Source organism: Brachionichthys hirsutus, chromosome 7 (assembly GCF_040956055.1).
Source record: "Brachionichthys hirsutus isolate HB-005 chromosome 7, CSIRO-AGI_Bhir_v1, whole genome shotgun sequence".
NCBI lineage: Eukaryota > Metazoa > Chordata > Actinopteri > Lophiiformes > Brachionichthyidae > Brachionichthys > Brachionichthys hirsutus.
In genome coordinates this window covers 6,859,918-6,886,160 of record NC_090903.1, presented here as the reverse complement: position 1 = coordinate 6,886,160, position 26,243 = coordinate 6,859,918, and the positions used below count along the sequence as shown (strand labels likewise).

The following is a 26,243-nucleotide window of genomic DNA, read 5'->3' as shown; positions in this document are numbered from 1 at the left end:
TGTGTAGTCGTACGTAGATACTTGCACATCTGCTGTCATGCTCCTTATAGCTTTCCTGAGTTACAACACTGATCCATGCACCAGGCACTGCAGGTTACGAAAGTCATTGGATACACAGAATATGTCTGAAAGAATGTCAGCAATCGAAAATGTAGCGAACAAGAAAACACAGATTTGACCTCTCATTAATCCACTTCGTGCCAATATACTGATTTCTCTCTTGTGCATTTAAGTTTCAAACTTGCCTTTCCATTATATAATTAAAATGCTGTTGTATGACTTTGATCAGATGAAAAGATTACAGGATTTACCACCAGACCTGTTGACTGTCACCAGTGTAGCCATCCGTCTTCTCTCTCTGACACAGAAACACACACGCGCACACACACACACGTAATTCTCTTTAAGCGGTTAAAACAATCATTTAAATGCACTGTTCCATCTATGAGCAGAAGGTTCTCTCCTTTTCCCATTAGGGAAATAATGTAGATGTATCGCATTGTTTTGTCCCAATAAAGTGGTGTATGTATATGAGTGTGTAGCTTTTAAGACGTTGTTCCCGGTATCTGCCTGAGCCATTCACCCAGCTCGACGGTTACTGCCCCTAGTACCCCGATCACTACTGGCTTTCTTGCTCAGTGTGGATGTGGGGTTACGATGCAACCATTCTTCCATCATGCTCAGCATACTTGTACTCCCTTTCGCTTGGGTTTATTTATTTATTTAATTAAAAAGGATCCACATTAGTTGATACCGTGGCATCAGCTGGCCTTCCTGGTTAGTTTCATTCATTAGTTTATCAGAATAGAGTTACAAGGACATTTGTCCTTATACCTCATGTGCACAGATTTGATAACAAACATTGAATGCCCATGAACGTCCATCCCTCAGGTGGCGCTGTACTGAAAACTGAGGCGTCATTTCAAATTGACTTTATACAGTGTACATATATGCATCTCTCTTAAAGAGTCCTTCTGTTTGGATGCTCCTGCAGCTTCACAAAAGCAGATTAATAGTATACTGCTGTCTCTTAGTCCAGACACAGATATAGGGATCAAAAGATTAGAAGGATTTTCCTAGAGGATTGTTGCCTTGTTTAAATACTACTGCTCCCGCCTGTCAAAAGGTGTTTGTGAAATTATTTGACGCAAAACTTCTCCTTTAACAGGATTTGTTCCACGGCGTCAAATCAACACACCTAAATACCCCTGCCACACACACACTTGTATTACAGTACATGTACTCTAGTATATACCGGGGTCGACGATATGAGTTTAGAGAGAATAACTCTATTTATTGATTGAACGCAACCATTGTCTTGAAACGATTCCCGGAATATATAAATCCTTCCAGACTACTGGCCTCAGAGACCTCCTTTCTTTGTTCATTATACATTATGTTTTTTTTCCACACTTCTGCATTGTGTGGAAGAATATCTCACACTCCATAATTTCTGAATATTTTCTATTCAATCTAAACAGTTTGATCCCCCCAAGAAAATAGGAAAGTAGACCTCAAGGTTGACAGTCTCCGTCTTTAAATTCCAGGCTGTGAATGGTATTTTCATTTTGAACATCGGTTGCTTTTGATGCTGCTTGTTAGCACCATCAAACGTAAAAACAAGTTGAAAGTGTACTACCGTCATTTGAAATGTACAAATCATTTTTGGACATATTTGAATGTTTTTTAATCCTTAAACAGCAACAAAAATATAGCTAATATCTGATTTAATTATAGTATAGGTTGTGTGTCACATTTCACTGTTGTTTTTCCTTACTATTTTAAGAATCACATCTTCTAAACGATGTCTATGTAATTCAGCATATCTATGCACTTAATTGAGATTGTGAATTTAATAAGATGACTGCAGTCAGTGTTTTTCATCAGGGGTGTTTATGTAATCTATAAAGGAAATTTATGTAGCTTGGCAACAGTACATTACACAGAGCTTAGCTGTATTTAATGCTCAGTGTCTTTTATTATTTATTCTGTGTTTTATTTTTTATATTCTACTTTAGCTGAAGAGTTCCTCTTCAGATGGGGATTTGTTGCACAGCAAAAGCAGCCATGACTTCAGATTCCTTAAGAATGATACTGCTGAGCTGGAAAAGGTGCCTGGTGAACATTGGTTCACGTCACATGAACATGAGGCTGTGGTGTCTTTTTAGAATAAATTCTGTATAAGCTGAGCTGTTCTTCCAAACTTTCAGTTACCATTAATTGTTTTGCTCCCTAATAGTGATAAACATCCACTGCAATGCAGGAAAACAAATCTGCAGTTGTAATACATTTTCAGAGATATTCAATCCTGGGATTAAAATTATTAGAACGCTTACTCTATAAAATGCTCTGATTGTTCAATTGAATCATCCCAGCCTAGAAGATCTTTCATAAATCTGCTACAAACCTCTAGCCAGGAAACAGCTGCCTTTTATATTGAATATTGTCAGGCCATGTTTTCTGAGCACCGTGCAAATGAATCTTTGACATAGACAGAGGTGCTATATTACGAACAATCTTGAATATGAGGCGCAGAATCACAGAAACGCTCAGGGGCTGCAGTGACATGTACTGCGGAAGGGGCTCTGGTGATGATGCTGAATTCTAGACACTTTATGGAAGAGTTGGAGATGAAGACCAGAGGGTTGCAATTATTAGACAGCATTGGGGAATGCTTTTCAATTTTATAATTGGAAAATTAGCATGTAGCTCAGTCCATATGCATTAATTAAAAAACTGGATATGATTACAAGATTGATGAAGATTGCCTCGATGTCTGAGAGATAATCTTCACAAATCATCATTTAAATCAATATAGATTTATAGATTGAATTAAAAAAAAACTACACAGAGGAGCTCTGCATTGGGCAGTTCATAAAACACAATTATGATTGTCATAATCATATTCAACATTTGTTTAGATAAAACACATAATATCGACAAAAACATACATTTGAATTATCAACAAGCTTTGCATAAGACATTGCACAATCTCATTTTGTGTGTTCCAGTGTCAGTGCCGTGATCGCACACTAAAAGTAAAGTAACAACCTTACATATGGCCCCACTGGCCAAGTCTCCTGTTTGGTTCAAATTGTGCAGTGCAGCCTTTGCTGTGGGAGCTATCGATCTTCATCAGGGTGTCACCGTGAAAGGTTCCCCCCTCCACCCTTTCTGTTGCTTGAGGAGGATAATTAGGACGATGGTGGGTTGTGCAATGCCACGAACCCTCCTCTGGTACATAGCTGCATTACGTTTTTGCTGTGGAACTAAGGGACAAGCCCTCACTTGTACTCATTATTCCTGATTTGCTTCAAATTGTAATTTAACAACAACTCGATCCTCTGCTAGCTCTGACCTTTGCAGCAAGGCTTTTACATTTGCCTCTGTGACGACGCATTTTATTGCAGTCTTCCTGGTACTATTTTTAAAGTCTAAAACTGTCTGATGGTCTCGGTATTGATGCCATTTCTTCTCTTCGTTGTCGTTACTGCATGTATGATGATGAAATTTGCACCCCTTCACATTTTATATAAAAAAGATAATTTAATAAGAGCTCTTATTTGAAAAAAATCCATTTAGATTTTACAGAGTTGCATTTTGTCAGATGAGACCACGGAGAAAATATTCATGTATTTTATAAAAAAACCAAATTTGTTGCACTCCTGAAAGGTTAGAAAGTTAATTTCACTTGTCTTAGTTTTCATTAACAAATCAATGCACTTTTATTTAGTTTTCCTTTTAAGTGATGGAAAAATGTTCAGACAAAATATTTTGAAAACGAAGTTTTAGCTTTTCCAGTTTAAACTTAGCTGACCTACTTTGCTGCAATAATAAATGGTTTAGTATGTGGCTTTAAACGATGGAATTGAACTACTTGCATTAGTAATTCTCAGTTGCTTCCCAATTCATACGTTACAATCCATTCAATTCACTTAATTTTATTTTGTATAGAGCCAGATCATCTCAAGGCACTTTCCACATGGAGCTGCTTAAAGAACTGCTCTTATAGAACCAAACTTGTCCCACATGAGCAAGCAGTGATAGAGTCAAGGAAATACTTCCATGTAACAGGCAGAAACCTTGAACAGAACCCAAGACTCATAATGGGCGACCATCTGCCTTGACCGGGTGAGTGGAGAAAGGCAGAGAGACCATGACAGAGAGGGAGAGACAGAGATGAGGACATAGGAGAGAGAAAAATAGAGTGGGAAAGAGAGCGATGGAGAGACAACTACACAGAGCAGAAGGGAGCGGGACAGAGAGAACAGGAGCAGACAGAAGATAATGTCGATACAGTGGTTCATAATATGTGAAACTGCCGATGAAGCTCGTGACTTGAGAGCTCAGATGAAATACTTTAACTACAGACGCTAATGCGAGCAGTGACGATGATAGTTTGGCTGATGGGCTACATGTAGTGACAATCACAGGTCCCGGCTCCATAGACAAAAGGATCTGCAGACTGAAACGGATGGAGGCATGTAGCAAAGAAAAAGAGACAACATTAATTCAAAATATTTTTGAACCTGGAGATGGTGTCTGCCTCCCAAAACAAATCAGGGAGCTGATTCCACAATAAAGGAGCTTGATAACTAAAAGTGTTAGTGCAGAGATGCTAGCATATCTGGTTTATGTTAGAACACGAGCTGCTGAGTTCATTACTCCTTTTAGTTGAATCAAAATGATTATATTTGAAATTATCCAACATGCCCCTATCTAAGTCAGTCTCACTTCCTAACTCACCAATCTACCTCTTCAAGATATTACACTGAAAAAAAGGTATATTACACTACATTACATTTTTAAATATGCACAACTTTCACAGAGCGTTTGGGGCAATTGATTTTAGAGCTGTGGCATTACACACACAATTTCACTCTTAGAATAGGCTGCAGAAATAATTGTTGAACGGCTATGATTGCATTTTGATTAATTGTTAAACTGTTAAAAATGCACGGGAAAACAATGCATACTGATATTGTCTTGGTGTCAGCATGTAAAAAAAACTACAGCCTGTAAGTGAGGTTGTTGTTGTAATTATGATGGCATACAGCTGAATTTAGTCAAACACACATTGTTTCAAAGAACAAAGCTTCTTTGTTCTGCTTGTGAAAATCATTTTAGTATCCTCAGCGAACAGCAGGAGAGCAGGGAACATTCAGAGTTTCCTCTCAGGAAAAAAATGTGACGGTAACTAAAAGGGTCTGATCAATAATATGTTTTTTACACAACATTCACACAACAGTGCAAGAATGGACAGACCTGAAGCAGCTCAGATTCAGGCAGAAGAGATGCTCTCAAGTCGTCAAATGGGTGAGAAAAATGAATAAAATCCAATAGTAGACATTGTGTCTAGTGAATGTGACACATGTTCCATTTTGTGAAATGTAGCGTCGCCCTGAATCCTCTCCGCTCCTGTCGCTTCAGCCAGCACCATTCAGACAAGCTGCAGGACAGATGTGAATGTTTCTACGACATTTTGTTGAGATAGCTGATCGTAGCCTGCATGGATTATATTGGTGGACTGAACACTGCGGCCGCCATGTTGGCCTTTGTCAAAGCTTGAATGTGAGTCAGAGCCAGAGGTTTCAGAATCATCTTTTGAGAACGAGAAGATGCCACGGATCACCGTTTGGATATACAGTATTTAGTGTATTTGATTTGTTTCCGGTGCTGCACACCAGACTGTTGATTAGGTGAAGTTTAAATTTGAATAGCAATGTAATAATTATTTTTCTTTAAGGCATACTCTGTCCATGCCCATGATTAACGGCACAATACCATCTCCAATGCCGATTGTCTGATAGACAATTGAGTGCTTTTTGGTGGAGTGTTACCAGCACAATGGCACTGGGATCATTTTGTCAGGGGGATTAAATGGATTTACGCCTTTGGATTAGGATGTAACCAGCTGGATACATTTGTGGAAGCAAGTGTGTGTGTGTGCGTGTGTCTGTTATTGGGGGATTGTTTTAATGGTCTCTGTCAGATGATACTGCTGTTTGAGGGAAGCTCCTTTTTGTTCAGAACACTACCAAGTGAATCCTCTCATAGTAAAACCGCTGAAGATTGCCAAAGAATTACAAATGCAACTGGAGAGCATTTGCATAAATTGTTTTCCCTCTTCGGTTCAACTTTGCAATGCTCTGTTTTGTTTTGTTGTTAGACCAGCTTTTCACATTTAGGAATTTTTCTCATTTGTTTGGATTAATCTCACCTGTGTGTAGCCATCTCGTAGTTTAAAGAAAATATGATACAGTAGTGTGTATGAGTCACTTAGTATACTACCGGTAAATTGAAATGACAATACTGATCAAAATATACAAATCATGTATTATGATAGAATTGCAATTTTGGTTATTTAAGGAAGAGAATCACAACACTACAATATAAAACTTACAATATTATTAATAAAAATAGTGCAATTAAAAAGTCCTATTGTGCCAATGATTTCTTATCGTGGCAAAAATTAACATCAGTCTTTATGGTGCTGACATCACTGTAGTTTGACTCTGCCCCTGTCAGATTCATGCTTGCTTTTGCATTTTCAGCAGAGGGCTTTTCATCATAAAGCTGATTTTATTTTGTGAACAAAGTGCACTTTTTAGAATTGACCCTGTATATATCGTACTGTTGGAATTTGGAAATCCTTGTGATACACAAAGTTGTAAACAATGCCTTAATTAAAAAGATTGAACATTATGTACAAAATCCATGATTTGCAATACTGAAATTCAAGTTTTATTTTACTGTAGAAAACTATCCAAAGAAATAATCCCTAAATTATTTCTTGAATTTGCATTGTTTGCTTGTATGAAGAGTGTGTTGCACATTTTACACAAACATTGCATTGTTTTCTTTGCTCACAAACTGCTGATTTGGCATATTTATGTGCATGATTTCTCATTTGGAAGGACTGCCAGTGGTGATGGTAAGTTGCGGTTCAAACATTCTCTTGAATCTGGTCAAACATTTTAAAGAGGTAGGAACTTATTTTGCTGTCTGAAACATGGATTTGTGCCAAACTATCCATGTGGCCAGTAATTGGATGGATTTCACAAGCAAATTTTTTTTATACCTTATCTTACCACATAATAATGTCACACCTATTTATTTTCCTTCTGAAGCATGTCGTTTACCTAATTTATATATACACACCGGTATATATATTCTAGGAAAATTTAATTCCGAGGGCAATCCCCGTTTGCTTTCCCAACATGTGCCTATCACAAGGTCATTACTTCAATACTGTGACAAATTCACTTGAATAGAGTTTGCAGTCACAAGACCTTACGGCTTACTCTGAACCCTTAGAGGCGTATAACACAGAGCACTCTATTTACTGATTTGTTATTTTTCACTTGGAATGCATCACATGCACTGTGGAGCAGCAATTCATTTAAAAACAAAAAACAAGGAACACTATGATCAGATTCCCTTGAGTCTATGAAATTAAATAGCTGTTGAGGCTGACCGTTACAGTTCATAATAATTTAAACAAGTGAAATAAATATTTTACAGAGATGACAAAATTAGAATGAAAAGGCCTCACGATCAATCCTGGTTGTTCTGTCTTTTGACAAGTTGTTTCTTGTTATAGCAGATATTCAGAAGGGCTCATTCACTTGCAGCTCTGGTCTGTATTTCAAGTCAGTGATTGTGCAAAAACTGTGGAGGGCAAAAGGAAGGCCAATGCATAATTCAGCATTTCCTCTGCAGGGGCTACAATGGGTCACTTGCATGTTATGTTTAATGCCTTGCATGATGAGTACTATTACTAGTCTGCATGTTGCTTAATGAGTATCTTCCGCTCTTTTTCTTTGCCTGTCCGTGCTACCAGAAGACAAGTATACTGAAGGTGGGTATTTTGATGAGTGGCTTTAATTTGTCTGATATTTGCATGCATACACATTGTCATGCCAAAATATCCTTAAATAAATGTACGCAATTGGTTTATAATGCAATTTGTATCGAGTACACTGGACTAGTAAATTTGATTGGTCACGTTAAGCAGATTTTTCTAAAATGTTACACGTAAAAGATATCCTAATGAAAATCCACTTTCCCTCTTTGGTAAAATAGATGTTCAAGGTTTACCAATTAAAAGTTGAATAAGTTTACATAGTAAATATTTAATTGTAACCATTGTTCTCTCCACCTGTAACCATTGTAACCATTGTTCTCTCCACCTGTAGGCACAGGTGTGCATATTGATTTTCTTGAAACTTGATTTTGACTGACTTCAAAGTCGAGATAACTTAGCATTCTCTATTCTATTGTGACTATGTCTCTACTGACTCAAATATTCCACACAGATGGGGACCTTTTTAAAACACCTTGTTACAGGACTAGAAGAGTAACAGGAGCAGAGCAGTCAGTTTAACAAACCCAGAAACATCACCACTTGATGCAGAACTAGATGCAAATACATGACATGGCAACCGAGACTGACTCTGTAAAGAGAAAACGATGCTGCTGTGTTCAGCAAGTTGAAATACAGCAAATTCAGACCTAGCCTACCAGATAGTTACTGCATAGATCCAAGGTAAATATGTTCTTTTCACAGCACCACATGGGCACATTCTACCCATGGACTTGTGACCTATCGGACAGGAGGCAGGTGATACGCATGCATGCTGGATCAGTTCTTTGAACAATGGAGCAGCGTGAACAGGCATGACGTCTATCCAGACAGTCCTAGGAGTGGCCTGACTCAGTCTTATCACTATTCCACTACTGACATACCTAAACTTGCAAAGCTCCTTTTGCAATGACATGGCTGCCTTAATAGTAATTGGCAGAGGGCCTTGTACCAATAAGAACCAAGGAGACTGAGCTCGACTGGCCCCAGCTGCTATTTTGTTTGTCTTGAACCTCCGTCCATCACCTGATTCTGCAGGCTGTACCAGCTTGAGGGAAAATGTTTTCTGAAGGGGCTCACATTCACAGCTCTCACACAAGTATGCAAAGGTGCAAGGGACACCAGCAACCCTCTCCTCAAAATATGTTTGCATCGGGCAAATACGGAGTCAAGCTGTCTCTCAGATTTCAATCATGGGGTGACTGCTCCACCAAATGAGCTGAACTTCCAGCCCTGTGATATTGCATATCTTAGTGGTTTTGCATTTGCTGCACACTGCTGGTGTTGAGGATTAATGTGTAGAGAAGAAATTACATTTGGGTGGTTGTTTTTTTCTGTCTTCCTATGATTTTCACTTTTCCTGGGCAGACAATTGCCACCATATAAGTGAACCTTCACTACATGTCAGCACAGTGCTTCAATCATTGCTATTTGTAGCGCTGTAGTGCTTCTTATCACCCCTTGGTGTATAGACATTGAGACGACCTTTGTCAACATGGACGCAAGCTCCACTTCACTTCCAAGGTCCCAGTTTTACCGTCAACAGGACAGATGTTCAGAGGGATTATTTATTCTCTTTTTCTGGCTGTTTAGACTCAGAACGCTTTGCAGATTTCCCACTTCATGGGTCTGACTGAAAAGTAATAATGGAAGCAGCGTGCAAACTGGCAGCATAATATACTTAATATATGCCTGTCACCTCACAGTGGCTTTAGCTGGACTTAGTAGTGTCCAAATGACCATTGGCTTTGGCCATGGCATAATATTATCACACCTATTTGGCATACCAGAGATTGGAAACATGAAATGTAACAGAAACCTATTTCTAATAGCCTCAGTGCCTGACAGTGACCACCAGAAAGCTACACTGCTGGTACTGAAACTGACATAGCCATTCATCTCTGATGTATTTTCCCACCCTGCTTGGAATCTACAAGTGAGACAAGGGAGTCTGGGACATCACCCAGAAATGAGTGAGACACCAGCTCTCCTCTGCACATGCATGGTGGATATTTGACTGCTCAACTTGTGAGCAGATTAGCAGTTCCTGCTGCTTGTGCTTTGTCTTTCTCAATCTTTTATATTTTCAGCAACCATGTCAATTAGTGCTTCATATAGAATTTGTATGCCGGTCAGTGCTGTTCGTGTGAAATGTTATGACAGCTGAGCCCAATGTACAAATGGAATGTGTACCTAAGTGCACAGAGACTTTGTAAAATAGACAACATGGTATTGCAAAGCGTAAAAAGGTGATTTTCCCATGTTCACTTATGGTAGTGAAGTCAATGAAGTCACCTCTAACTTAATGTTGCTCAGTAATACTTTGAGTAGCTCCTGAAAAATGCTTGTCGTGTGAAGTGTAAAATGTTTAATATGTAAGTTAGCTATTGGCTGTCTTGGTATTCCACGTGGAAGGAGTGAATGATTGTAAGTATTAGTTTGTGGTGCAGATAAATTACATTGCATGCAAGTTACAATACACAAGTGTATACTACATAGCTTAAACCTAATCTTGGTAATGGAAAGGTCTAAAATTATATTGTTGGTTCTTAACATAAAGCCTCTTCTTATACCAACTTGCAGGCATCTATTCAACAGATGCTTCTATAGCACTAAACGCGTTGCGGTATTTCCAGTTTTGAAATGTTGCTCTCTATGTTTGATAACAACAAGACAGATGTCACCTGAATGCTAAAATAATTATGGAGAATTTACTGCATTGGTCATATGAAAACAACATAATTTAATCCTCTTCATCTTAATTTGCACTCAGAATCAGGATGGTCCAGTCGCATGACCGATCAGCCATTTTTTGGTTTAGATATGTGAACACTTGAGACTCGTTGGAGTTGAAGGTAAAGTGCATTTGCATACACTGTTGCACGGTGATTTCTCTCCGAGTCGCAGGTGGGAAAAAAGCATTTTGTTATTTTCATGTAAGGGAGAAGAATGTAAACCCTCGATCTGAATTTCTATTTCTGACCGATGACTCGTAAGTGGCTGATGATGCATTGCAACCTGAGCGGTTGACTAAATGCTCATCATAAGGACCTTGTCTGTGCACCCTCCTCTCTCTTGCCATCCCACTCTTCCTTATCCCAGTACACAGACATCTTCCCAGTAAGAGATGTCTGTGTGTGTGTCAGTTCCTCACAGCTTCCCATGATCCCTGGTTCTCTGCTGACTGTGCTCTTGTTTTCCTTTAAGGTCTGGCACACCTGATGATGGGCGACCAAGGTATGAATTCTGTTCCTTCTTCCCACCATTCCTCCATTGTTCCCACTGTGCTCTGAAATGTGTGTCCATGGAACATGGGCAATGCTCTGGCTTGAAGCTGAACATGTATAAATTGTCATTTTAATTGTTTTGGATGACCTAGTTCATTTTATTCTCCCGCTGAATCTTTTTCATGTGACCTCTTTTTTTAGTTTTCTATTACCAAATCTTCTGGTTGTTTCTTCCCATCTCTTCCTTTTTAAATAATTCAAAAGTTCTATAAATTCTAATGTTGTATTATGATTACATTTACTTTGCATAATTAAGAAGTAACGCATGGTGGAAATTAACTTATGGAATATTTAAGATAGTCCTTATCTGTCCATTCTTCTGTAATGCATGTTGCTGCTGTCTGAGCAGACGATCAATTAAATCTCCATTTCTCCATTTTTGTGGCTACAGCATATCCTTATCATGCAGCAGGAAGAGGTTTTGAAGTATTGCTCTTCTCTCTATTCTTTTCATCATTAGTCCCCCATTCCTTCTTTTATATTTGCATCCAAGCCTATTTCTCCCGTCGTCCCTTTTCCGACTTGAACATTTGGTGTCTCTTCTCCTGTGTTCCCTTTTTTGTATGGAATCTGCTTCCTTCATGGAACATTTCATCAAATCTCATAGGTAAAAGCAAAGGTACTGACCCTTTCATTATCTGAAATAACTCTACACATTCATGACGGCAGTGTTTTCTGACATGGCGCACACTTGTTAAATTAAGAACGTCATTCATTGGCATTTTCTCATCAAGGTAGGTTCTGCACTCACACATTTAAGCTGTGTCACCTATTTCTTTTCTTCTGTATTCATGGGGGTCATAAATGAGTCTTACACGGGCAGATGAACACAATAATCCCTGTTCTAGATACAGTAGTCCACCACCATTACCACCCAGGGGTAACCACACTCTTTCATGTTTTGCTTGATAATGAGTTTCGGGGTTGCGGGTGAGGCCTAATTGTTGTGTTGTGGGCCGTCCATCCTGGCTGTGATCCTCTTCTCCCTGAGGGGTAAGTGGACTTCTGATCTTTGCCATTTGACTCTCCTCCTTAGGGCAGAGAGGGGAAGTTTGGCTTTTAAGGTCCCTCCTGAGCATTCAAGGTAATTTTTTTTTTTGATTCTATCTCAAGTTTGTTACTTTTATTAAAAAAATAAAACATGACTTCTTGCTCGTGTTATGAAGTTACTGAGTTATTAGTTCTAGTTTTGCAAATTCTTAGAGATTTTGAGTTTTTATTATTTCTATAAACAAATTAAAATATATTGTTTTATGGTGAATGCTTTTTCATATCATATACCTGTGAAGCATCATATGAATAGGTAAGTCTCCAAACTGCTCTGTGGATGTGTCGGGCTCACCTTCATGCTGAACACAAATGTTATATCTGTATATAAACACAACACACCCATGCACTTACACACATGTGTAGATATATTCATGTAAATCAAACCACTACCCATTAAAAAATAAGGACATTGATTTTTCCATTCCCTAAGGTAAGTGTCACTTCAATAATCCTACATGTAGCTTTTGAGTCTGTAAACTAATGTGTGCTTTACAAAATATTTACAGAAAAAGTATTACAGTTTATTAAATCCTTGTAAGCTTTTATTGAACTATTTACAACTAATCAATTTTAATGCAGCACACCTGTCTCAGGTAAGCATGGAGCGAAATGGTGTTTAACTTGTCATTTATTGCTTAGCGTTAAATCCCTTTTATACACCTTATGCACACTTGCTGCTGACCTGTGTCCTGAATGTAAACTGTAATGCTTGTTCTGAAAGCCACAGATTTTATTTTTACTTTGAACGCAGACCCTCGTTTGATATGGCAGAAGGGAAGCCACAGGGGGACGTGGAGAGCATGCTGATGAGGCACAAATCTGAAAGCACTGCTTCTAATTTAGTCCATTGTTGGTTATGCCATGCGCCACAATGAGAAACTGTCAGGTCGATATATGTGTTGTCAAAAACGCATAACCCAGTTTGACGATTAAAGCTAGATGTGAGGACGGTGCCTGGATATACTGTCTGCTTCTTGCCCCCCCAGTGCACCTCCAGCCCCTATGAGAACCTCCTCTCGCATGCCCACTTGTTTGGCTATTGCTTCGCATCTGGTCCCTTGAGGATGAGATTCTTTGTGTTCTGTTTTTTATGGATTTTGAAGACCTGGTTTCCATTTAGCGGGAGAGAGCAGGGCACGGAATGCACAGGGTATTTAATTGCTGTCGTTGCAATGAACATTCATGTGCAGCTTAAGAGGACTTGCAGGCTGTGCAGACAGGCTTACAGGTACAACTGGGCTTTTTCTAAATTAGTGTACTTTTTCATTTCATTTTTTCATTTTCTAACCGCTTATTCAGTTATCGGGTCGCGGGCCAAGCCGGAGCCAATCCCAGCAGTCAATGGGCAAGAGGCAGGGGACACCCTGGACAGGCCGCCAGTTCATCGCAGGGCAACACAGAGACAGACAACCAGCCACACACACACTCACACCTACGGGCAATTTAGTGTCACCAATCAGCCTAGGCTGCATGTCTTTGGTGGTGGGAGGAAGCCGGAGAACCCGGAGAGAACCCACGCAGACACGGGGAGAACATGCAAACTCCTCACAGAATGGCCACAAGCCGGAGACGAACCCGCGACCATCTCGCTGTGAGGCAACAGTGCTTACCACTGCGCCACCGAGCCGCCCAAATTAGTGTACTTTCTAATGTAATTGCTTTCACGTTATAAATAAGGACACTGCCCTGTTTCATTATGCTATGCATACTCCTGGGGCTATCGGTGCGATCCCTTCGCTCATTTATTAGTATATGGTGTGTGACATCTCACATGTCAAATGGTTTACAGTGGTTCTTTTAATTTCTGAAAATACTCTTGAACATTTTTGCGGAAACCAGTTGCATATTGAGTTTGACCAGTGGAGCTCTGCATTGTGTTTGTGCAGGACAAAAATTTAACTCAGGACCAGGGCGCTGTTTGACGAGTGACTCCATTTAATGCTGACTTCAGTATACGAAATAACAAACATTCAGCTCTTCACTATGTAAAATTAATATCAATGACTAATCATATGAGCCTATTTTATGCATGTATGAATAAAACATGACTGGATTATATTATAATAACTTGAAATACATGAATGGACATAAGAGACTAACTTAACATATAAGGTTAGGACAAAATATTCATATAAACTGCAAGAAATAATACGATGTTATTGGATAACTGATAATAGGTAATGAATAAAAAGAGCAGAGGTCAGGGTATAACTAATATACAGATATTACTGCAAAAAGTAAATATGGGCAAGACAAAAGAAGCTGGAGTCAGTATAAAAAAAAGAATTGAAGCATTGAACTGATTGTGTGAAACTATCATTATAATAAAACTGGTCTAGTGACGTTTCCAAGTGCATTTTTAGATGCTACAGTTTACTGCTAGATTTGAATGAACGCGTGCCAAAACTGAGCACCACAATCTCACTTTTTCTGTAACATTGGGAGTTAACATGGTATTGGTATTCATCATGGTCGCACATAAATCCCCTACAGTTTATGGGAAATGACAATATAAACTATGTGTGTGCGATAAATGTTTTAATGGTCTACTTTGAGAGAGCATTAAATAAAAACAATGGCGAATTACTGTTTTGTCTACACAGCCTGTTGGCTTTGGCATTTGTCTAGGCAATAGCATGCGAATTATCAAATAAAATGATCAAATCCATGCAAGACCGATACGGATCGACATGAAGCTCTCTGTCTAAGGCAAAACAAACGACAACAAGGTAGAACTGTAGCGATATATGCTAATGTAAGTACCTTATCTCATGAACCTGTTCACTTAACACTGACAAAAGCATCTTGTAAGGCGATGTGCATATGTTTGCATTCGTAATGACACGGTATAGTGCTTACACTGAGATTCAGCTCAGTTCAGTGAGTGGGAGGATTTTTGGTTCAGTAAAAGACATTTAAAAAAGCCTCACTTAACATACAGTATGTGGGAAGTACCACCCGTGTACTTCAGCACAATCTCAGTGGGATGCATTCGCATCAAATTAGTGAAATTTTGACAGCCTGCAAAGCTGGTCATAATGTACTCGTAAAAAATATTTTTCTACCACTAGATTCTTCAATTCATACAAAAATAGTAACACTGACAGGCCACCTATATCCAGTAGTTTAAATGTATTTTTAGCATTCCACCATTCAATTATGCTCTCCGGCTTCCTAATGTGAAATTTGTTGCAGCAAATCTATTCCAGATGCACCGTGCAGCGCTTCCCCGGCTTTACTTGCCTCTGACAGCACCATGGCCAGCAGAGGAAATCATTTTCATTTTCTGGTATGTTTTGGTTTGCATAAGTGACTTCACTTGGGTTATGGACCAAAGTGAAGCGTAGCAGAATAAATCATCGAAGCCGCAGGTGAGAAAATACAGCAGAACAGGACACATTGGTCCCACGTGCACTGGCGTAAAGGTCAGGCTGGCTTTCCAACAGGCTTCACGAGTTCCTCCTGCTTAGCTGTTAGTTGGACAGCTTTGTGAGATGAAAGCTTAAAAGTGCTGTATTAAGAGTGCTTTTTGCACATCACTGTGCTTACATGTCAGTAAGAAATAACAGCCATTCGGACAAAACTGTCTGGGTTTACCACAGTTTTCTGAGCAATAATATATAAGCAATTTATAAGCAATAAGTCTTTCAGATAATGTGGACCGGCATGTCAGAGTTCAAATATTTGCCTTGTTAACTGACAATATATCTGAACTCCATGTAGCGTGCATTGAATTACAAACCATGCTTGGTTGCCTTTTTAACTTCACATAACTGGAAGATTTTCAGCTCCACAGATGTCTCTCAGGATTGCAATTTCACAGCTCTAACCTGAGATATTACACACGTCTGGGGTGGCAGACATTTCAATAATTAATGCTTGCCAAATTAAATTGAGGTCAGAATCTTATTAATCTTTATTGAGGGTGGCATTAAGTGTTTGTTTTTGAAGGTCTTCATCCATAATAATAACACCTGACAGTGAGCATTCCTCTGGACTCTCATTATGTTAAATGACACTGGATGCACTTTCAGAGAGGCTGACGCAGGATTTCAACCAAACTCAAAACTCAAGGATACTTTAAAATTACATTTGACTGAAGATGTGTTAAGAAAACAACAACTTTGGTTTTATAAGAGTAATTTCATCACACCCTTAATGCTTTGACATACGAGTATTCCGAGATAATCTCTTCTTTGCTCGAGATTACTGTATTATCGACTGTGATAAATGCTAATCCAGACAGTATTATATTTACCTAAGTTTATTTATTCGTACAAACGTCTTAAAGTGTATTATGTGGTTTTCAAGGAGATCCCAATACATAAAATTGTAACGATAGTAACAACATTCACATAAATAGTTAGCTACGTATGAACATAAAGTTCACAGTTATCCTTTCCTATAAGCGCTATTAGAAACATTTAAATGTAAATTAAACTGAAGCTGTGTTTAAACAACTTTGTTATGAGAGTAATTTTGTCACAACCTTAATGGAGTACAGTAATACCTCGACATACGAGGGCTTTGTCATAAGAGCGTTCCAATATAACTTTTCAGCACAATCTAACCATGCAGGATTTGAATTGTTTAAGTTTGGTTGAAGACATTTCATCTCTCATCCAAAAAAGCTTATTCAGTTCTAACTGACTGGTAGAGCATCCATATACTATATGTGTCTCTTGATTTACCTCGATCTGGATAACTGAGAACATACACAGAGATGTAGTCTAATTAATCATGACATGGGGCATGGGAGTTTTTTTAGAAGAAATGCAATTGCACTTGATAGGTCTCAGAAGCACCTTTCACTGTAACAAAGATGAGGAAACAGACTCCTCTGCAGTACAGAGAAAAGTGGCCTGTAATTGCCTGGAGTGAGATTTGTGTATCTTGACATGGAAAATTGGCAAGACTGCACTAAAGCTCCCCAGATTAGCACATTTCCACAGATTCTGTTCCAGAGGGGGATGCAGGAAGACAGACAGAGTGAAGGACTTAAAGCAAAGAGGCATTTAAACAATGAGCACAAGAAAAGGGGCAGAGAAACGAAGAGGAGTACTATGTGCAAAAAAAGGGTATGATAGAGCAGGGCTGCAAAATATAGGCATGCAATCAGAATTCAAATATATAATATATGGTAATTATTCTTCAATGGGACGCAATAAGACCATTTTTGAAGAACGTTGGGTTTGTTCTTTTCAAGAAAATCATTTATTTGCATTGATCACATCCGACTGTTTTACTGTCAGATTCATCACCAGCATCAAATGAAATGTAATATGCACAAATATTTCACTCGAATGAGGGAACCAGGTTTCATGTTTCCATCCTCTTGAGTAAACCTTAAATGGCTAATCCAGCATTAGACTTTAGATTAATAGTCATTAAAGCCTTTGCTAAAGAATATCTAATATTATAAATGCTGTCAAATACATATTATTTCCCAATCGAAAGAAAGGACAGAGAATGTAGCATAAAACGCTTGGATCAATATAAACAAGGCTCATCTGGCTCCCCAGGTAGACTGGAACGTTATCTCCTCCACATCAATATGGCTGATCAATGCCAAGGAGAGACTACAGTGATGAAAAACTATATTTCTTGGCTTGCATGAGGGATTTGATGGAGCTCAGCATAAAATGGATAAAAGGCAGATGCATGTACTTTAGTTGTGAATCTTGAAATCTAATGCTTGCATGTTGTTGAGCTTAGTTATGGTTCAGCTTTCAGATCAACGATAATAGAATGCTTCCATTAAGCTTTAGCATAATGATAATAAAACTCTTGAATCTTGAATATGGGGTATGAACTCATTCTTCAGCACATGCTATGAAATTAGATTCAAAGTTTTATAGAGTAATGCATGGTGTTGTGCTTCTTTGTTCAGGTGATTTATGAGAGCCCAACAGTGGTTTAGCGAGCGTCAGAAGAGATTTCCCCATATTAAGGGTCCATTAATCTTCTCCCATTTCACAGTAAATACTGGAGTGTGTAAGGCAGCAATACAGTGTGACTAAATTATATATAATAACTCATCATCCAATTTATGTTTCATGTCTTTATTATTATTGCTGCCCAGCTCTTTCATTGTGATGCTGCAGGGTTTATTGAAGGAAATTAGAATAAGCATGCATGAACAAAAGAACATCATTGTTATGAACTTCCATTATTGCCAAATGTACACATCGCTAATGAAAACAATGAGCACAATTGTAAAAAAAAATGCATACATTTTGTACAAACAGTTTTTAGAATGATTGACGGATTAAAATATTAAAATATTTCTTAATATATAGTTTAGTCAGTTAAGTCACATTGCAACATTTTTATATTTGAACGTTGACATCATGGCTCCGGTCTCATGTCTGACCATGTTTACATAAATATATATATATTGGGGAGTGACAAGCAAACTTCATGAACCCCCTTTAGCTTATACGTAGATTCTTTGATAATGAAATGCTTGAAAATGCATACAGATATATATATATACTGTGTATACAGTATATATACAGTATATAAGTAACAGCATCTTATTGTCAGAGATGGGGGTTGTTGCAGCTCAAATATGGCGAGGGTGTGTTTAGTAACAAGTGTGTGTGGGTGGGGGTTGCATGTCACATGTTTTTATACTTCTACAATGACTGCCTCAACTTTGTTCCCTTTAGGGGATTATGACCATCATGATTGTGTTCTTTGGGTATATAGTACATTATTTCTCTGTGACACGTGCATGTGTCAATCTTATTGTCAGATTTTCCCTCAATGGAACTAGATATACACCCCAAAACCACAAACACACACACATCAAAACATATATTTAACCTTAATTAATGTCACTGGTTGACTTTAATAAGTAAGCATAACCGATCAAACGTGAAAGTAGAGGCACTTTCATTGATGCAGAGTGAGGAAATGCAAGGATCCCTGTGGGAAATTGGAATAGTCTATTTCCAATCAAATATGCCCTGGAAAATCCATGGGGGTCAGTAGCAATTTGTCTCAGGAGGTCTGCACAGATAGTCATTAGCTGAAGACCAACATGTCCCTGGAAACAGGACCATTCTCTATTCCCCTTTGATCTATATATACAAATTCCCCTTTGCCCTTTTGGTTCCTCTTGCAAATAGGTGGGAATAGTTTCCCCTGTGTCGAGGTGTAACATATAAATTTTAAGTTCCACAGCAGCTGATAACAGCTAAAACAATCCTACCCAAATGATACTGAGGCAGCAGTTCATTCATTCGTTCATTCATTTGACAACCGCTTTATCCGTTACCGGGTCGCAGGCGAGATCAGCCACTCACACACCTACGGGCAATTTAGTGTCACCAATCCGCCTCGGCTGCATGTTTTTGGCGGTGGGAGGAAGCCGGAGAACCCGGAGAGAACCCACGCAGAGAACATGCAAACCTCCTTGCTGTGAGGCAACAGCGCTTACCGCTGCGCCACCGGGCCACCCACAGCAGTTCAGTAATATGTGTGTTTTACAAATTTCTCAGGTTCCTTATTTTCAAGTGTAGGACACACTTTGTAGTTGCTCTTGATTAAAGTGTCATGGTAACAGCCAGCACACGATCAGTCATCACAGTTTGCTCATGTTCCAGGAGGCAGGTGACCTTTGAGCAAGCACCAATTCAAAAACCTCACATAGTTTACCTGGGTTACGTGCAACGTGACTTCATGTCACCTTCATTATGTTCCTCGTGTTTTCTCAACATGTGGTTTTTGAAATTGCACAGTGTTTGCACGATAAAGCAACTCTCTGCTGGTCCAATCATGGAGGGGATGATTTTAGATTAAAAATATTGTAATGATCCTAGGGGGTTATTGTTGGTGTTATTGTTGCACTGTTCCTTTAAGTTATGTTATGTGCGTGCGCAGAATAGAGAGAGAGATAGAGCGGAGTGTTGTCCGTGAGTAAATGTTGGCGTGGGTTTCGGCCGAATAGTAACCCTGTATGATTGTTGCGTTTACTCGGTGCTGGAATAAATCCTGTTAAATAATCCATCATCTCCTGCTTCATGGTTTGCACCGACGTTACAATATAATATGTGCAAGAGAACATGAAAATGAGCAGGAACTTGATGAGATCAGACAAGCTAGCCATTAAAAAAGTTTAAAGTAGTTTATATTGTAATGTAATGTAATTTTTCATAGTCTTCTGGCAAAGGCTATTTGGACAATGCTTAAATAATAGAGACATTTTGCTTTTTGCTTTTATTTTGGAAGCAGTTTAACCAGCAATATTTTCACTGTAGATGCTGTAAATTTATCCACCTCCGTGTTATTCATGGCCCCTTCTTTCCCCACATTGGCTTTTCTCTCTCCTCCTCGGATTCAAATCATCTCCTTAGAGACTGGAATTGAGCCGATGAGATTTATTTACCCCAACTGATACATATAGCTGCTGCAACAACTACCGTACATTTTAGCCATAAGCGCAGTCTTGTTTTTGCCCATGGATGAGAGCTGCAGAGAAATATGAAAAAGCTAGCACTGTTTCTGTCTTTTAATTTTATAGTTGAGGTTCATAAAAATTGTGTTGTAGTTGCTCCGCAGTGTTCTGTTTAACTCGTGTAGTTGGTCCTAAAATACTAAATGAGGCTTCTTTTCAAGAATACAGTTTTCGAGAGTTGCGATTTCCAGACTACCTGTCATGGTCACTTGCAGTGCGTAAACGCCACACTATGAACTCAGGAAAACAGTTAAGGCACTAACAGGCTAAATGACAGTTTAGGAAGGGATGCTACCATGTAGTGGTACTGTATAATGTTTCACATAACATTTTAGAAGTGTGTAAACCAAAGCCTGAGACAGACTGGTCCAAAACTATGATGATGATGTAAATTATTACAAGAAACTCAGTTTGCGTTTTTAAGATCTAATCAATAAAATAGCTTTGAGTGGTCTGCTCCACCTGAACAATCAAGCTGACACTGACGAGTTTCATAAGCACCATCAAAAACAATATCACACCACAAAATCAATAAATGAAGAAATGACAACACCCGGGTTAAAGTCATGGCATGTGTTTGCTGTGCTGAGCTTGGATACTACTGGCTGAGTGAACATTAAATGTGTATTACAATATCTTAATGAGATAAAAGTGGGAATATTCTTCTCCCTAATGGCATTAACACCTCTCATGAATTATAGATGGATCTAATTATTTCAGTCGTGGTGGTTCCCTGTAGTGTTGGAGTAATCTGTCATTTATCTCCCTGATCTCTGTCACTGTTAAAGACAGCTATGTTTTGTAAACGCCTCATTGAAACCTCCCAGGGACAAATTACAAAGACGTGACCTTGTCTTCCTTGTTGTCACTGCACATCAAAACAAAAGGCAAAAAATATTGTGCATGTTGGAACTTTTTCAGACAACAGAATCAGGCTCACAATTTGCTTCCTAATAATTTAAGCATGATTCATTCGGATGTTTATGGTGATGATGATGATGATGATGATGAATATATTTATTAGATAGAATGTTAGAGTACAAGTACAGTAAAACAGTAGCATGTATTACAGTACAAGTGCAGTCAAACATTCTGTCTAAGAAGAGCATTTCAAAAAAGCCCTTGCGGTCTTGTTTCCATTGAAAGTCCTTCGTACATAAATCATCGACATTTAACAATACAAATGAAATAAAAATAAATTACTCCACAGATGCAGACCTCAGTTTGAAACTGCAAACACACATTTGGCACTTATTAGCGCCTGATAAATGCTGCAGCGACTGATATAATGAACTGTAAATATATTACTTTCATATGGTCTTGCTGAAACTATAATCTGCTGTCCCTGAACTGAGGTGAAGGTCACCGGGGAGCTGTCAAAAATGTCCACGCTCTTATGAACACGCTACCACAGTGCCGCTCCAAAGAATTAAAGTGGCTCTGTGAGCTGGCCTGGATCATCAGTTTTCATTTTTGTACTCAGTCAGCTGTTATTTATTCTTGACCTTTATAATTTTGAGCTTTTGGGAAGCAATAATTTCCTGAGGTATTGAGTTTATAATTTGGCAAAACAGCAACTCAGCCTTTCCAACCACCCTGAGATGTAAAACAGCATTATGGATTACAACAATTTAGAAATTAATAACAAGGCTAATAGTTATGGGGGGGGGGGGTCATCATCTCAGCTAAGAGTTGAGAGGAGTCCTTGGATCTCCTGGAAAACTGAATAGTGCTTTCCATCTTTTCTGTTTTGCCTGAGCTCTTATGCATTTTCTGCAGTTGCTGGTCACCTTACCCTGCAGGAAATTAAAAATCACAAACCTCTCCTACATGGCAGCAAACTCACAAAATCTCTTTCATATCCTGGTGCGGTTGTTCTGTTATCAGGGTATACAAATTTTAAACTTTCTACCTTGGACTGCTGGCCTGAAGCGTTCATGTCGTGTTGACGCCTCAATATTAAGCTTAAAATATTGCATTATGATAATTCAGCTTTTTGCATTAAAAAAAAAGGACATTTGAAATTGATGCTTTATTGCTAATCATGCTTCAATGAAGCTGTTCATGAGGACATTTATACTTTAACAGAAAAGTATTTTTAAAGTTTAGAATCTTGATCAAATAACAAATTTAATTGATTTAAGAAGCAGTATTAGTGACTAAAATAGTCCCACAGATAAAAAAGGACGAGGAAGCCTTGCTCATCAATAAGAATGAAGTATAAAAACTCATCCCTTGGCTGCCTACTGTTCCACCAGAGAGACAGCAGCTTGATAGGGTGCTGCAAAATTAAGCCTGGGAGAACTGCAGACCTACCTTCCTCAAGTTGCTTCATTTTAAAGCTGATCTGATGGGGCGCATTGAAGCACACCCCTCCATGATGGGTAAAATAAAACAGGTACAGCAGAAAGCTGATGCACTTTCAGGTTTTTATTTCTTTATCTCATAAAGTTCCCTTTGTGCAGGTATAGCAATGTGCAAACCTAAAGATCATCAGTTCACATGCAATGTCCTGCTAAGGAATAAAAAAAAGCATTATATAATCTGCAGAAAATTTGGAATATACTATGTTGAAAAGAAGGGCTATTGCCTCTCTTCTTCTGATTTCATTTTCTTTTCTCTATCTGCATGAAATTACTGACTGACTTGCTTTGTGCCACGACGGTCTTATTTTAGTGGTAGAGTGTTTGAATACATAATTTGGCAAGACGGCATCTTTCTCATTCCAACAGCTTTTAAACATGATCAAATACCACTTCAGTGAGTCATTCTGTTACATGCTTGCAACAGCAGTGTAATTAGCCACAATATAACAACGGCAACTGCAAGCGATCCGATCAGACTCCAACTTTGATTTACGAGACATTACGGGCAGTTTCGGTGCTTACTTGCGTGTTACATATAGTATATGTACTCTATGGGTGGGTATAGAGTCTGACACAGAATCATTGCTACCACGTGCAATTCCATGGTGACATTACAATTATTACTGTAAAAACCCACAACAATGTTCACATATAACATACAGTATATTTTAATAGTATTTTCTTACCGTTTAAAAATCTGTAATACACTGGGCATCCATTTGTGAGTTTAAAAACAATCTTAATTCTATAACCGTTTCTATGTTGGTACAACCCCAGATAACAACAAATAATCTACGGAACTAAATGTCTAAATGTATTTGTAGGTAGTGATCTTTATTTGAATATGGCGAGAGCAAGACAGGCAAGAAATATTTTTGTTTACCTCGGTGGAGAAGGATCATGGTCTACACAAGGTTTTTTTTTTTTTCCCTTAGAAAAACTTCTCAAATACTGCAGCCGATGGCTGAAGAAAGAGCTGACAAGGATTTCTGACATCAAAATGATTGTTAAGGCCTGTATCGGGAGCTGTATTTGAGAAACAAATGGTCCCGTCATCAGGAACAACCCATCTATAGTTCTTTGTCCTTCTTTCGTAAACAGTTATTCCGCCTATGTCGGCCTTGGTGCCAGAAGATAAATAAGGGGAATTAATTTGTGTCAGGATGACACCGCAGACAGAATTATTGATGATTAGATGTGTGGACTGCAAGGACCGCAGTCACTCAAGGGGAGGGCAGGAGAAGGGGAGCTGAGCCAGGAGGACAGGGATGATGCTGATGCAAGAATAGGGGGAATATTCAGCTCCGTGGCAAATCAATAGACGAATCTAGAATAAGGATTCTGGAACACTCCTCTGCACGCCTTACTTGTCCCAGTTGCCTTGCACAGGTCCCTTGCTGTGTGATGGTGCAATATACAAAGTAGACACCTCCCTGCTTGCAGGAGAACAATGTGTTTTGTTAAGGCAGCAGTCTGGTCTGTGGACCTGTGACCTCAACAACATAGATCACCCATTATTGTAGAAGAAGAGGCGTCTTCATCTCCTGTGTGTATCAACTGTATTTGTCATTGTTTTGCCTCATCTTTGTAATAGCAATAAGAACAATAGTTGCTCTTATTGCTATTTACTTACACCAATTTTTCACGACACAGAGAGAAACACTTTACTTCTTTCTCATGCTGACCCACCCCACAACCCCTTGTATTATGTAACTGCAATAACGTGTTGTTTAGCTACTCAAATCACGTTTCAACTGCTTTGAAGAGAGTTTGTTCAAACTGGTAACTAGCTGCTGAGAGTGTCACATTTATGCTTTCAGATACATTGGTATGATTTTAATAGATATTAATGGTTAGTCTGCGGCCTCAGCTATTTTAACAGCAGTTGTGAGTTAACGAAAATATTTGCCCTTCCAATATTCATGCATTTCAGGCTGCATGTTGCTCCAAACAAAACACCCAACTTAAATAAATATTATTATTATTAATAATAATTTATTTGCAACACTATCAGCACGAAGTCACTGCTGGGTTAAAACAAGAAAGCACTATAATTGGAAGAGCGGAAAGTCTGCATGGTTGCATTTCTATACCAGTGCTGCAGAATAGAATAGACAATAATATTAGTATTTTTTTTTTCTAGCAAGAACTTCAACACATGAGGCAATGAAGTCAGATTTCACAAACAATGAAACACACTGCAGTAAATGAGACACCAGAACTGAGCCAGGCCATGGGGTGAACGTTAGTGCAAGCCTGCAACATCTTCAAGCAAAAGGATGATGCAGAAAGCATTTCCCCCCACATGATTACTTTGCAAAGATGTAAACAAACGGGACGTTACCAGTTCAGAAGTTCAGGACTGAACACGCAAGATCTTGAACTAACGGCATGGTAGATCCAACTCTATATCAGATTCAGAGATCATTGCATTTTTGTTTGTTAACTTTACAATCAAAAGCTTTTAGTGCCTGTCATTGATCTCATTCTGTCACACGCATGTCATATGCTGCTATGTGTGTGGTGAGTGTGAAGTGCTTTTTTTTTTTTTATTACATAAAGGTCAAGCATGCACTTCATATTTTTGGTTGCGTGTGGGTGACTGAAGATTGCATCTCCAGAGCATTTAGCCATCACACCCACATGGTGCACGTTAATGTAATAGTCTGTTTGTTTTTTGCTCAGCTTTTTATGGGTGTGCAAGATGGGCTGGGAAGCTCATTAAAAAAATGCAATGAATTGCACAAATACAGACTATATGTGTCATCAGTTATCCCCAAAAATATTTATTTTATTAAGTATGCATGCAGGAAACCGCCTGTGTTACTTGGTGTGTACAAACAAATCTGGCAATAGATGAAGATAGCAGAGAGTGCAGGGGTCTAGACAAACATGTGATTATTCCTTTGTAATTAGCTTGCCAGCATCCCTGTAGTAAAAAACAAGGGTGGTAATTATGACGAGGAGGTCTTGGGACTACTATCTCTCTTCAAGAGACAAGTCACACCGGGGGATAAGACAATCAGACAGGGACAGGGGGCTTATGGAAAGGAGGGATGACTTATATTGAATGTGTTCATGTTGTCATAGAAGACAAAACAGAGTTTTAATTGCCATGCATTGAGGTTAACCACAGAACAGGGAAGCATTGATGTGGAATTAGAGTGAAAACTGTCTTCTTAGAAGTCACTGGAAAATGTGTTTAGCTCATTTGT

General features: G+C 38.7%; 1 protein-coding gene across 4 annotated transcripts in view; it reads left to right on the top strand.

The window, feature by feature from the left end:
- Positions 1-26,243, top strand: part of LOC137895858 (neurexin-1a-like) — a 200,125-nt gene that overhangs the window by 3,869 nt on the left and 170,013 nt on the right. For 2 of the 4 annotated variants that reach the window (XM_068741384.1, XM_068741381.1), the window contains exons 2-3: positions 11,072-11,101; positions 12,188-12,235. In XM_068741384.1, the coding sequence (XP_068597485.1) occupies positions 11,072-11,101; positions 12,188-12,235 (78 nt within the window). Of the gene's footprint in view, positions 1-7,843; positions 7,862-11,071; positions 11,102-11,758; positions 11,771-12,187; positions 12,236-26,243 lie in introns of all 4 variants that reach the window. The other 2 variants (XM_068741382.1, XM_068741383.1) reach the window with 2 other exon arrangements.